Source organism: Crocodylus porosus, unplaced genomic scaffold (genome assembly GCF_001723895.1).
Source record: "Crocodylus porosus isolate Cpor-Errol unplaced genomic scaffold, CroPor_comp1, whole genome shotgun sequence".
In the NCBI taxonomy this organism is placed as follows: Eukaryota; Metazoa; Chordata; order Crocodylia; family Crocodylidae; genus Crocodylus; species Crocodylus porosus.
Window position 1 is genome coordinate 1,190,892 of NW_017728910.1, and position 13,033 is coordinate 1,203,924.

The window sequence follows — 13,033 nt, forward strand, 5'->3', positions numbered from 1 at the left end:
TCACCCAGATCTCCCTGTCCCATAGCAGGCATGGGCGTCAGTTGTCAGTTGCCCCATCTGGTTTAGCAGGGGTCCAACGTTGCTCTTGCTTTTCCTCCGGCTCTCCACATATCTGAAAGATATAGCTTTAAATATTTCTTCTACATGCCTTGAGGTACCAGGTGTGGCTCGTGAATGCTGGGGCAGATGCAGTGTACCACAGGAGCACAGGGGGCCCCACTGCATGTTTGGCAGTGGACCAGAAGTGTACCCCCCCCAGTACTTCCCCTGTCTTGGTGATTTGATGTGGAGGGACCCCACATGCCCCCCACAGACCCAGGAGGCACCAGTCACTGAGCCGGGTGGGGGCCAGGGCCCACTGCGTGCTCTTCAGCAGACCCTGAAGTGGACTGGAAATAGTTCTGGTCCACTTCCAGGTTTGCTGCTGAGTGCGCTGGGGAGCCCCCTGCACTTCTGTGGGACACTCCATGCATCCCAGCATTGCAGCATTCACCAGCTGCCTGCTACCTAGAGGTATGTAGAAAAAACATTTAAAGTTGTGTCTGTCTGAGTTGCCAGATCTTTCTGAAACTCTCCGAATCGATTCAGAGGGTTCCAGTTCGATTTGGAAAAATTATAGGGTCCTCTGATTTCAATTTGGATTCAGAGATTCTGCTACTGAATTGGGCTGAATCTCTGCTGAATCAAATCAGGGACCGAAGCTTCGTACAGCTGTACTAAATAGTCCCCAACCTGTTCTTTTTCCATTGTTGGTTGCTCAGCTCCTCCCCAAACTGTGGTGCCAGGTGCAGTAATCTGGAAGCTGACTTTGCCTGTGAAAACTGAAGTGAAAAAGGCATTGAGTAATTCAGCCTTTTCTGCATCCTCTGTTACTCGGCTGCCTCCCAACCTAGTTGTGCCAGAATGTGTCCTGGTGCAGCTAATCTACTTCACTGGAGAAAATGGCTGTCACCTGTTGTTCTGTCAGGTTGGGCCCTGACTGCTGCCAGGAGCAGCTGGGGTCCCAATTCTATGGGACAACACTTAGGCATGCCTCTGTCTCTGAAGATGGAGGAACCCCAGGCATGCATCTCTGCAAATGGGGAAACCAAAGCATGCCTGCTAGGTTTCCCCACGCACATGTGCCTTGGGATTCCAACTTGGGGCATGCATCTGCATCTATTTGCAGAGGTGCGTCTCAGGCCAGGGTGCAGCAGCATGATATTCACTTGGAGAGTCCCCTGCTGGGAGACTTGCAGAATATGCCTCTGTAAATGGGGGAACCTCAGCAGGCAGTACCAGGTCTGATCCTATGAACCCTAGGAATTTATGTTCATGTTGTGTGCCGAATCAGGCTCCTGAAGCCCCAGAAGTTCCTGCCCAGGGAAGCTGAAGAGCACAGGCAGATCTGAGCTGCCCACAACTCGCCTGTCATGAAGCGAACAGATGTTTGCTGCAAAAGAGCAGCAGAAATGTATATCACCTATGTTACAACTATAACTTTTGGGCATTTGTGACATGACACAAGGCATGGAAGACTGCTTGCTTGTGTTTTATGCTGTCATAAACAAGTTAATGGCAGCAGAAAGGTGATGTCTATTTCCAGTCTTCTCACAGGTGAGCAGTTATTCATATTAGCAGTGCCATGAGAATAAAAAACAACTAATCCGTAGACATTTTAAGTAATACAGTTTTTAAAAGTTTGGACAATGTAAGTTTTATGTACTCATGTGGAGGCAATTTTCAGGTCTCAACTAGGAAGCTCAAGATAAGAAATTGTTTATATAATGCTGGAAATGCCTCCCACACTTAAGTCATGTTGATGCAATTTCCAGAACTTCTTATGCCAGTGTAGCATTTGTATAGTACCAATGGAGGGACTTGTGTTATGGGTGGATTCTGTGTTTCAAAGTGGCAATGACATAAAAATCTAATTTGTGGTCTTCACTCTGGAAAAATAGAACCACATTCAAAGAGGATAGTAAAACACTATTAGTTACTCATAGAAGAATCCTGAAGAGTCTAGAGCAAGAGTTGGCAACATTTTTGGCATGGTGGGCCAAACTGATGGAATTAGCTCCTCAAGCAGGCTGCTGCTGCCTCCCCATTTCCATGTTGCCACCAATCTGTTGCTCCATTACTTGCTGATATTCTGCCTTGGTGGGTCAGATATGGCCTTTGGGTCTTAGATTGCTAAGATTGTGCTCTAGAGGGATGTAAAACCACTTACTCTGTAATAGGCAATGGGATTTCATTTTCAAGCATGCCTTTGAAAAGGTAGGGGGGAAGGGTATTGGCAGGAGGTGGAGAGTGAGAGGTAGAATATAAAAGGCACATACTGCTTGCTATTGTACAGAAAAACCTGAAAGCAGTGGCAGTATTGTGATATCGGTGAGATTCTTCAGCAATTGAGGACGAGAAGGAAGGATTCTTAGTAAGGAGAGGAGCCTGGCTGGGGCCACACTGAAGAATCCTATGGAAGAACAGGGGTGGAAAGACTGATAACAAGTGGACTGGTGGAGAAGTGGAGTTGGGGATGAATGTGGTTTGAGTGAAAATGCTTGGAGCGCATGTTTCTCTGTAGCACTGTCTAAACATAACAGTCCATTGATACCATGGCGGGCCAGGTGCAACAGGGGCTTGTAATTGCACTGAAGCTAAAGGGCATGGGTAAATCTTTTGTTTTGTGTTTACCCTACTAAGAGAAGACTTCTCAATTTTGGTTGGAGGATCATATTATCTTAACAGTAAAATCAAGTAGACAGTCAATTAGGGAAAAGTGAGGAGTAGGTGCACAAGGAAAAAAACAGGGAAATGTCATGGTAAAGGTCTACTATTATCTAATCAGAGGGAGGAGACTACCTTGCAGCTGAAAGGAGAACAGCTGAATGTGTGGTATGTGGTGTCGCAGATGTGTCTACAGCACCACATACCACATAGCTGCACTTGTCTGGACCCAGCCCAAGAGGCCAACCCCTAGCTCAAAGTAGGACCATCCCCAACTAAATCATCCTACCCAAGGCTTTATCTAGTTGGGTCTTAAAAACCTCCAAGGATGGAGAATCCACCACCTCTCCAGGCAACCTGTTCCAGTGTTTTACTCCCCACCTGGTGAGAGAGTTTTTACTAATACTGAACCTCAACTTCTCTTGCTGCAACTTGAGACCCTTGCTCCTTGTTCTGTCATCTGCCACCACTTAGAACAGTCTAACTCCATCCTCTTTGCAACCACCCTTTGGCTAGTTGAAAGCTGCTATCAAATTCCTTCTCGGTCTTCTCTTCTGCAGACCAAAAAAGCCCACTTCCCTCAATCTTTCCTCATAAGCCTTGTGCCCCACCCCCCTCATCATTTTTTTTTTTTGCCCTCTGCTAGACTCTCTCCAATTTGTCCACATCCTTTCTGTAGCAAGGGGTCCCAAAACTGTACTTCAGATATGGCCTCACCAGTGCCATAGAGGGGAATAATCACTTCCCTGAATCTGCTGGCAGCACCCCTACTGATGTAGCCCAGTATGCTGTTAGGCTTCTTGGCAAAAAGGGCACACTGTTGCCTTATATTCAGCGTACTGTCCACTGTAAGCCTCAGGTCCTTTTCTGCAGAGCTGCTGCTTAGCCAGTTGGTCCCTAGTCTCTATCGGCACATGGGACTTTTCTGTCCTGGGTGCAGAACTTGTACTTGTCCTTATTAAATTTCCTGAGATTTCTTTTGGTACAGTTATCCAGTTTGTTGAGATCTCTCTGAATCCAAGCCGTACCCTTCAGCTTGGTGTCATCTGCAAACTTGCTGAGCATGCACTTGAATCCATCTTCCAGGTCATTGCTGAAGATATTGAACAAAACTGGCCCTTGGACTGACACCTGGGGCAATCCACTTGATATTGGCTGCCAACCGGACATCAAGTCATTGATTACTGTCCTCTGAGCCTGACCATCCAGCTAGTTTTGTCTACCTTACAGCCCATTCATCCTACCCATACTTCCTGAGCTTGCTTGCAAGAATATTGTGGGAGACTGTATCAGAAGACTTGCGAAGTTCAAGGTATATCACGTCTACTGCTCTCCCCACATCCACACAGCCAGTCACCTCGTCATAGCAGGCAATCGGGATGGTCAAGCGTGACTTGCCCTTGTGAATCCATCCTGACTGTTCCTAATCAGCTTCTTCAAGTGCTTAGAAAAGGATTCCTTGAGGACCTCTTCATGTTTTTTCTGGAACTGAGGTCAGGCAGACTGCTCTGTAGTTCCCTGGATCCTCCTTCCCTTTTTTAAAGGTGGGTACTATGTGTGTATTTTTTCAGTCATCTGGGACCTCACAGTCTCCACAAGCTAGAGGTCAGTGGCTCTGCAATCACATAATATTCTGCTATACTTTCTAGTCTTCCTGTGCATTGGCATGGTTTGTCCTTGTGCCCTCAGTAAGGTTTCTTTAAAATACAGCCAGTTCTCCTGGATGCCCTTCTCCTTCAGACTGGTCTCCCAGTCTGCCCATCAGTTCCCTGAGTGAGTCAAAGTCTGCTTTTGTGAAGCCAAGGGTCCTTACTCTGCTGCTCTCTATCTTTCCTTTTCTCAGGATCCTCATCTCATGGCCACTGCTGCCCAAATTGCCATCTACTACTATATTCCCCACTAATTCTTTCCTGTTTGTGAGCAGCAGGTCAAGAACAGCATGGCTCCTAGTTGGCCTCTCCAACACTGGCACCAGGAAGTTGTCCCCAACAGTCTCCAAAAACTTCCTGGATTGTCTGTGCACTGCTGTATTGCCTGCCTAGCAGATGTTGGGGTGATCATGGGGGACTTCAATCACTTGAAGTCCCCCATGAGAACCAGGGCCTGTGGTCTGGAAATTTCCGCTCTGTGTTCAAAATAAGCCTCATCTACTTTATCCTCCTGGTCTGGTGGTCTGTAGCAGACACCCACCACAACATGACCCTTGTTGTTCTCCCCTCTGACCCTAACCTGGAGACTCTCAACAGGCCAATTCATACTGGAGCTCTCAGCAATCATGCAGCTCTCTTGCATAAAGTGCAACTCTTCCTCCTCTTCTCCCCTGCCTTGTAGGGCTGTGTGAAGCTTTGGTCGCTGATTTGATTCAGTGGAGATTGGCCCAGTTCAGCGGCTGTATCTCTGAATCCGAACCGAATCAGGAGTCCCTTTAATCTCTTCAAATTGAATTGGAACCCTCTGATTTGATTTGGAGAGATTTGACGTTTTGGCCATAAACACAGCTTTACATATTTTTTCTACATACCTTGAGGTACCAGGTGTGGCTCGTGAACACTGAGATGGTGGGGCGCATGGAGTGTCCCGCGGGAGTGTGGCTGGTTCCCAGCACGTTCAGTGGCACACCTGGAAGCAGACCAGAAGCACTTTCAGTCCACTTCCGGGTCTGCTGCTGAGCATGCAGGGGGACTGCCCCTGCACTCCCATGGGATGCTCCATCTGCCCCACCATCTCAGTGTTCACGAGTTGCGCCTAGTACCTTGAGGTATGTAAAAAAAAACTTGTAAAATTGTGTCTATGGCTGAATCGCTGATTCTCTGAATCAGAATCGAATCTTCAGATTCAGATTTGGCCAAATCGAATTGGGGCAGTGATCCTAATCAATGAATTGAATCACTGCCCCCTGAATTGGGCTGAATCTGAATTGACTATGGCCTGCCTCACACACCCCTACTGCCTTGTCCCTCCTGAACAGTTTATCTCTATCCATGATAATTCTCCAGACATGGAAGTCTTTGTTATTCCAACAATATCACAGATTCTTGATTATGCAAGGATTTCCAATTCTTCCTGCTTGTTTTGCAGGCTCCTTGTATTCATGTACAGCAGGGGCAAGCAATTATTTCAGGTGGAGGGCTGCTTGATGAGTTTTGGCAAGCTGTCGGGGGCCGCAAGGGCAGCCCTGCCCCTTCAGTTTGCCCACCCCCTTGTTGCCATCTTGGGACTGGAAGTCCTGCCCCCTGACCTTTGCCACTGGAAGCCCCGCCCTGACCTCTGACCTTTGCCACCAGCAGTCCATCCCCTTGCACAACTTATCAGGTAGCAAGGGGTTGTGACCCCTCTAACATCCTGCCCCAGCAGTGGGGCTTCAGGGGCATCAGACCTCCCCCAGAACTTCCCCCTACCTATGTCAGCTGGTCCCAAAAGGAGGAGGCTCCTGACACTTCTACTGGCCAGTGCCGACCCAGTTGGGCTTGCCCCGTCCCTAGCAGCACCTGGTAGGCTGGCTTCAGCCACATGCTGCTCCGAATGGGACGGACTGTACTCACCAGGAAAAGCGGCATGCAGCTGAAGTTGGCTTCTCACGTGCGGCTGAGGATGGGAGGAGCCCGGCCAGGTCTCCACTGGCCAGCTGAAGCAGCAGTGGAGCCGTGTGCTGCTCGGGATGGGACAAGCCTGGCTGGAGTGGCAGGGCTCAGCTGCACTTTCCCCCTGCCTGTGCCGGTCAGTCCCGAGCAGCACATGGCTCCGCCACCACTTCTGCTGGCTGGTGCTGACCCGGCTGGGCTCCTCCCATTCCCAGCAGGACGTGGGAAGCTGGCTTCAGCTGCATGCTGCTCCAGATGGGACGGGCCTGGCTGGGTCTGAAGTGGTGGCAGAGCCATGTGCTGCTTGGGACTGACGGGCGCAGGCAGGGGGAAAATGCAGCTGAGCCCTTGCCGGTCTGGCTGGGCTCATCCTGTCCTGAGCGGCACATGGCTCTGCCACCATCTCTCCTCCCTGGTGCTGACTGGGCCGGAGCTGTGGTCCAGCTGCTGCTTCCCCCCCCAGTGCCAGCCCAGCCCGACCCTGCATGGCCCGAGTGACATGGCGTGGCATGGGGAAAGCCTGCCCAGCAGCTGCTTTCCTGGTCTTACCCTCAGGGTAGGGCCCTGTCCAGTCCTGTGCAGGAGCAGAAGGTGGTCCAGACACTGTTTCCCCTCACCAGCGCCACAGGTTCTGGCCCAGCCCTCCTGCCCCTCTCAAGCTGCAAATGTGGCCTGAGCCGGGGTGGGGCGGGGCTAGCTGGGTCAGGCGGAGGTCAGGGTTAGTTGCCTCACAACCAGAACCTAAGGAAACAGCCAGAGGTGCTGCAGCCGGTGGCTGGTGCCACCGGAGGCTTTTAGAGTGGCAGTCACTATTGTTGGATTTTGAAGGGGCCGGATCCAGCCCGTGGGCCATATTTTGCCCACCCCTGATGTACAGCCACGTGATGTAACTAGCTGATTACCCTACTTTTTAAGAAGAATGAGAAGGTCTCCTCTCTTGTCTCCTTCAGCTTGTGCTTCCTGGAGGTTCTCCTTCACTGGAAGTTTTTAAGAGTGGATTAGGTCAATGTGTCAATATGTGTAAAATGGTGTACATCCACTTATTACTGGATGGTATCTGCCAGATTAGATGACTCTTAGCAGTCCTTTGCAGCCCTGTGATTCGTTGCCCTCTATAATGGAGAGTGAATCCATTCAGTTTCTGGGCTCATTGTCCGTCTTCTACCACACTCTTGGTTGACTCATAGCCTTAGAAAACTTTCCCCCTGTTATGTATATGGGGCACTCTTTACTAGCCTGAAGTAAGTTTCAGTGAGCCTGCTGTCATAACCCTGGAGGATTTGGTCTGAAGGCAGTTGGGTCCCTGTGTCCATTGCTTAGAAGTCTCATGAAATCTTGAAAGGGAGCCTTGACATCTGGAACAAGGAAGAAAAATTTCATGGAACGGAAGAACAGCAGATTATAATGTCTTTCTTTTACTAAAATGAGGTGAAAATACAAAATATGTGAGGAATGTACTACACTGGTACCCAATATGCAGTGTGGAACATGTCTATATTTAAAAAAAAAATTATATGGCTCATTTGATGTTTTAAGGGCTAACTTTAATCTGTAATAATTTGAGAAAAATACTCTTTACAGGATGAGCTTACGGCAGTGAATGTAAAACAAGGCTTCAATAATCAACCGGCTTTCTCTGGAGATGAGCATGGATCTGCTAGAAATATTGTCATTAATGCCTCAAAGGTAAGGCTAGGTCTGTTAATCTCATTTAAAAGCTATGTGTGTGCCAGTGTTCGCTACTTAATTTGGGTTTTCAGGTGGCTGTATATTGCCTAAAATTTATAAGTTGGCACTGGGTTTTTGTTGTTGTGATGACTCTCTTGTATATGTTGGCAGTCTTGGTATTCCAGTTAATTATAAAACTAATGTGAAACTGCTAGGAATCAAATGCTGTTTTTTTTGTGTGGGTTATTATGCTGGTCTTCAGATGCTAGGAAAAATGGGTACTAAAAACATGACAACATACCAGGTAGCACATCAACTTGTAACATTTAAATCTGGAAAAGATAATTATTATTTTTTTTAAGTCTCTTTTCTTACTTTCCCAGTCTCGAAAGGCAATAAGGGCCTTTTCTGACAGGCAATCATGGATGGCATTTAAAACCCCAACAATAAGTTGGGACTTTAAGTATTCTAGCCGGTTACTTGCTGCCAAGGAATGCTTCACCATCAGTTTTTGCTGGGTGTTGAACATGTTATCCATTCTGTTTTAATGGGCTGTTTTTGAAAAAATGTGTTTCTGAGCTGTGTTTTCTGAAGCTTCAGTTAACTTGATTTTAAAAATTAGAAAAGATTAAGGTGGCTCAAACTCAATAAAATATTAGATAGAAGGCAGGGCAAGGTGGCTGCTGGTTCAGCTTCCTGTATAAAAGCATACCACCCTGTTCTGCCTGACTTCAGACTGTCTCTCCCTAGTAAAATTATTAGTAAGTCATCTTCTAGGTTGTTACAGCTAGTCAGACTTCTTTGGGGGGGGAACTTTAAAAAAAATAAATCTCTTTTTATTAACCCTTTTTTCCTGTCTCCTCTACTTCCTGTTATTTTATTTGACTAAAGGGGAGGAGGAGTAGTGGAAGAAAAAGAAAAAGTGCTGGTTTTATTCTGCATGGGTATTATTATTTCATATACATTGGACATGCAAATATTTGGTTTAGAAATTTTATTTTACATTTTAAAATTTTGTGTAAAAACAGTTAAAAGTGGCACTACGTGTTACTCTTTTTTTGTTCAGGGCTCATGCAGCCTTTATGTTGTGAATGTGTAACTCTCAGAATAAATTGGTAAATATAGTAAATATAATTGAGATGTGTATATAATGAAAAGGCATTCTTTTACTGACAAAATATTAAGGTGTTGCTATATTTTTGTGATTGTCCTCTAAGGCTGCTACCTGTAGACACTTCCTTTGTCTGTTTTGATTTGAATTTTGTTATACAATGGAAATATCTTAACTGTTTGAAAATGCAATTTTTAAAAAAAAAATTGAGGAAGAGCTTAATATTACCGAGTGTTCTTTTTATTCTATAAGACTTAAATTTGTTCAATAACTATTAGAGATTTTCTTTTGAAATGAAAACTTTAACCAGGTGGAAATTGTCTCCATGAAGACTTAAAAACATTTCAGGGTTGTTTTCTTAAGTGTCTGTCAATATAAATAGGTTGCGTGTGGTGATCTATTTTGTTTTTTTGGAAAAATTAATTTGGATAGTTGGGGTTTTTTTTTCTTTTTCTTCTTTATTGTGTTTTTATTTTTCCTCTTATCCTACCTAAAAGCCAGGAAACGGCATTTCCTATAGCATTTTTTTTACTTATCCAGTATTTTTTGATCTTTTCTATCTCATGAGACAGTCCAGTCTTTCAAGACTTAAGAGTTTTGTGTAGCTATTTGTACATTTATTTGCTCATCCAAACTTTGTTAGGGTTTGCTTATCATGACTGATGAATGAAAGTAATTGAATGCTGTCCTTGACATGACAATTAGCTTTTAAATAGAACTTATACCTCCACACACTCTGGTACCTTGAATGTCCCCAGAGATTTGATAAGCACTCCCTTAACTTTAAGCAGGGTCTGGTGCTGCCCATGCATCTTGGATTGGACCTGCACACTACATGCTGTGCACTCTGGGCCAGCCCACATACAGCACACTAGCTCTGTCCCTGCATGTTTCCTTGCATGTGGCCTGCAGGGGCAGCCTGTGGACCTGATCCAGTGTGTGGATTGGCACTGTCCCAGTGCCTGCTGGGCCTTATAAGTTTGATCCGCTGACTTGAGGCACAGAAGTAGTCGCACTGAAATGGGACTTTTCAGTTAGGTTCTTTTGCCAAAGTGGAACGTACCAGGTAACTTTGAGAATCCTTCTGTTCACTGCTTTACGCTATTGACCTATGGCTTTTATTACTGAGAGAGAATGCAATAATGTTGCACTGGTGTGGAGCATCAGGAGACTCTGTAACTGACAGGTCCAGGGAATTCCAGTGTAATTGTATTAATAGGTAGCTTAGATCAGAGTGGTGACTAAATCTATTCAAATGAGAATCTTGTGTGTTTCAGTGTATAATAGACATTTGCTTACATGTTGCCATTTTTTTCCCCCCACCAGATTGGCGCTTATTTTAGCAGCATATTAGCAGAAAAGCTAAAACTTAATACTTTCCAGGACACGGGAAAGAAGAAACCACAAGTAAATGCCAAAGACAATTATTGGCTGGTTACTGCTCGCTCTCAGAGTGCAATTCATAACTGGTTCACAGATTTAGCAGGAAATAAACCACTGCCCATTTTAGCAAAAAAGGTACAATCTTAATTATTGCTTTTGGGTTTTTTTGGGTTTTTTGGGGTGGGTGGGAGGGGTAGCTGACTTTGCAGCTGGGCATAAGAGAAGGGCCATATTTGTATATACCAATTTAACTAGATAAATATGTATCCAAACTTATTATTGTTAACAAGCAACTATCATGTTTTATGTGAAACTGAGTGAGCTTTGTAAAAATAAATGCATAAGGTAGTAATGTGTGGTATGGATGCAGATGAATCTGGAGGACACGACAGTCATTTGTAGATGCACAAGAAGTTTTCTGTATTTAAGTGTATGATAATGGGAAGATTGGATGTACCTTGGTGAGTAATCTGGGAATACAAACATTGGTGAGCTTCAACAAGAGTATTGTGTTACATTTTTAAATGTCTGCTATCCTTATCTTTGCATCTTGCCATCCTTAATAAGACAAGAGTGTAAAATTCTCAAACTTAGTCTAAACTCCTATAAAGGGTCTTTAAATGCCCTTATTAACCAAGACCAAAGTTAAGCTTGGATAACCAGATTCTTTGTCTATACTTTACTTTTCTCTCAAAGCAATGTTTTTACTTCAAAAAAAATTGTCCTTCTTGTATCAAAAGTAACTGCTTACTTTAACTGTCACTTTTACATGGTCTCCACATTGACGCCAATATGTCCTTACTATCTTTTGTAAACCCTTTTCCTTTAGGTGTTATTATTACTATTATTACTCTTGCTCAGGTTTGTTAGCAGCAGACTTCCAATGAGTTTAAGGACAGGGAAGAATTCCTGCCTCTTTTCAGGAATCTTGCGAACAGCATAAAGTATCTTAAAGGAAGTATAAAGCTATAGAAAAATCTATCAAAACTAATCAATTAAGAATACCAAGACAACTGAGAGAAACTTGGGTGGCTATGAAAGTCTTACCCCTGAGGAGAAGACTGGAAAAAAATGACTGACTAAACTGGTGTCATTCACACCTAACTTCAGTGCAGATCTGTGTGGAATAAGCTATATTGAAATAAGGGTCTCTCCCTCTGCAGTAAAAGTGTACACACAAATTGGATTGAATCAATAAGGTGCATATTATAATAATTCAGTTTTGGTTTCCATATAGATAGTCCAAGATTTTTTTTTCTCAGATAGCTGAGAAAATTTTACAATAATTTTTCATGAGAGGAGCTATTTAGTATCCTTTGTTTGTACATAAGATCTTTGCTGAATATTATCAACAAATAAGGATCATTTCTGTCCTTAAAAAGAAAAAAAAAGCTAACTTCAAAAGTGGAGATATTTAAAAGATTGTGTAGATCACATACTTGCTTTGTAGAAAATGGCAGACTTTTATTGATCTGAATATCTGGGATTTTTGACATGCTAATAACACACATGGTAACAGTGCTATGAGTACAGTACCACAGCATGGAAAAATCCCAGTTGCTGAGCACTGCTAATACTATTATAAGGCTTCTGGACTAAAGAAAAGAAGCAGCTATTGTCATACCAATGACAGCAAACTGAACAGTCATGGTATGCACCAAACTCCCTTTGGTATGCATTATTTGGGTGGGGTGGAGTTTTAATCCATGTTTTCCTCACTGACATTGCTTCAAGAAGGCACGACAAAATTACATGTATGAAAACATTTTAGTTGACCTTCTGGATTAACTTAATGCAGTTGTGCTTAACATTTTTGCCCAATGGGCCGGAAGTGCAGTGCCCAGTCTGTCTGTGGGTCACATCTGGCCAGTGGTCCTGATCTTGTGCCCAGGGCCAGATATGGCCTGCAGGCTGGAAGAAGTGGCTCTGTGGGCTAGGTCTGCTGGCCATGTGTGTGATATCCTGAGCTAGAGGGTACAGAAGAAGGTTCCATCTCTGTTACGAGGCTGGGCAAAGAGCTGCTGGTGGAAAAGGGTTTTCGGAAAGCTCTGGGCTGAGGGAAAGATGGTACTCTGCTTCTTCCCCTTGCCCCTGCTCCTTTTTCATATTTCCAGAGGCTAGGGGACCTACAGCCAGTACTGAGGTGTGGGGTTAATCACTTGATGTCAGTTTTAACACTCTCTTGGAGTTTGGACCGTATATGGAGGCATAGGTAATGGTTCAGTTGCTCTTCAGGTCAGTGAGTAAGCCCAGCATTGTACATACAGCATTCGAAAGTGTAAGTCTAGAATTAAACAGAGGTCTGCAGTCTGTTTCCTTACCTATATTGGATTGCACTTCATAATTTTATTGTCTGTTTTTCATTCCAGGTTCCTATCCTCAGTAAAAAGGAAGATGTCTTTGCTTATTTAGCAAAATATTCTGTGCCACTGCTGCGAGCAGCATGGCTGGTCAAGATGACATGTGCCTACTATGCTGCTATATCTGAAGCTAAACTTAAGAAGCGTCAAGCTACTGATCCAAATATTGGTAAATAAAAATTGTAATATTTAAATGCATGGTAATGATTGAAAGAATTTGGTAC

The 13,033-nt window shown here is 44.5% G+C and overlaps 1 protein-coding gene across 3 annotated transcripts in view; it reads left to right on the forward strand.

Moving 5' to 3' along the window:
- MED12L (mediator complex subunit 12 like) overlaps nt 1–13,033 on the forward strand; it is a 300,171-nt gene that overhangs the window by 24,312 nt on the left and 262,826 nt on the right. For all 3 annotated transcript variants that reach the window (XM_019532585.1, XM_019532586.1, XM_019532587.1), the window contains exons 2-4: nt 7,869–7,973; nt 10,393–10,584; nt 12,819–12,978. In XM_019532585.1, the coding sequence (XP_019388130.1) occupies nt 7,869–7,973; nt 10,393–10,584; nt 12,819–12,978 (457 nt within the window). The remainder of the gene's footprint in view (nt 1–7,868; nt 7,974–10,392; nt 10,585–12,818; nt 12,979–13,033) is intronic.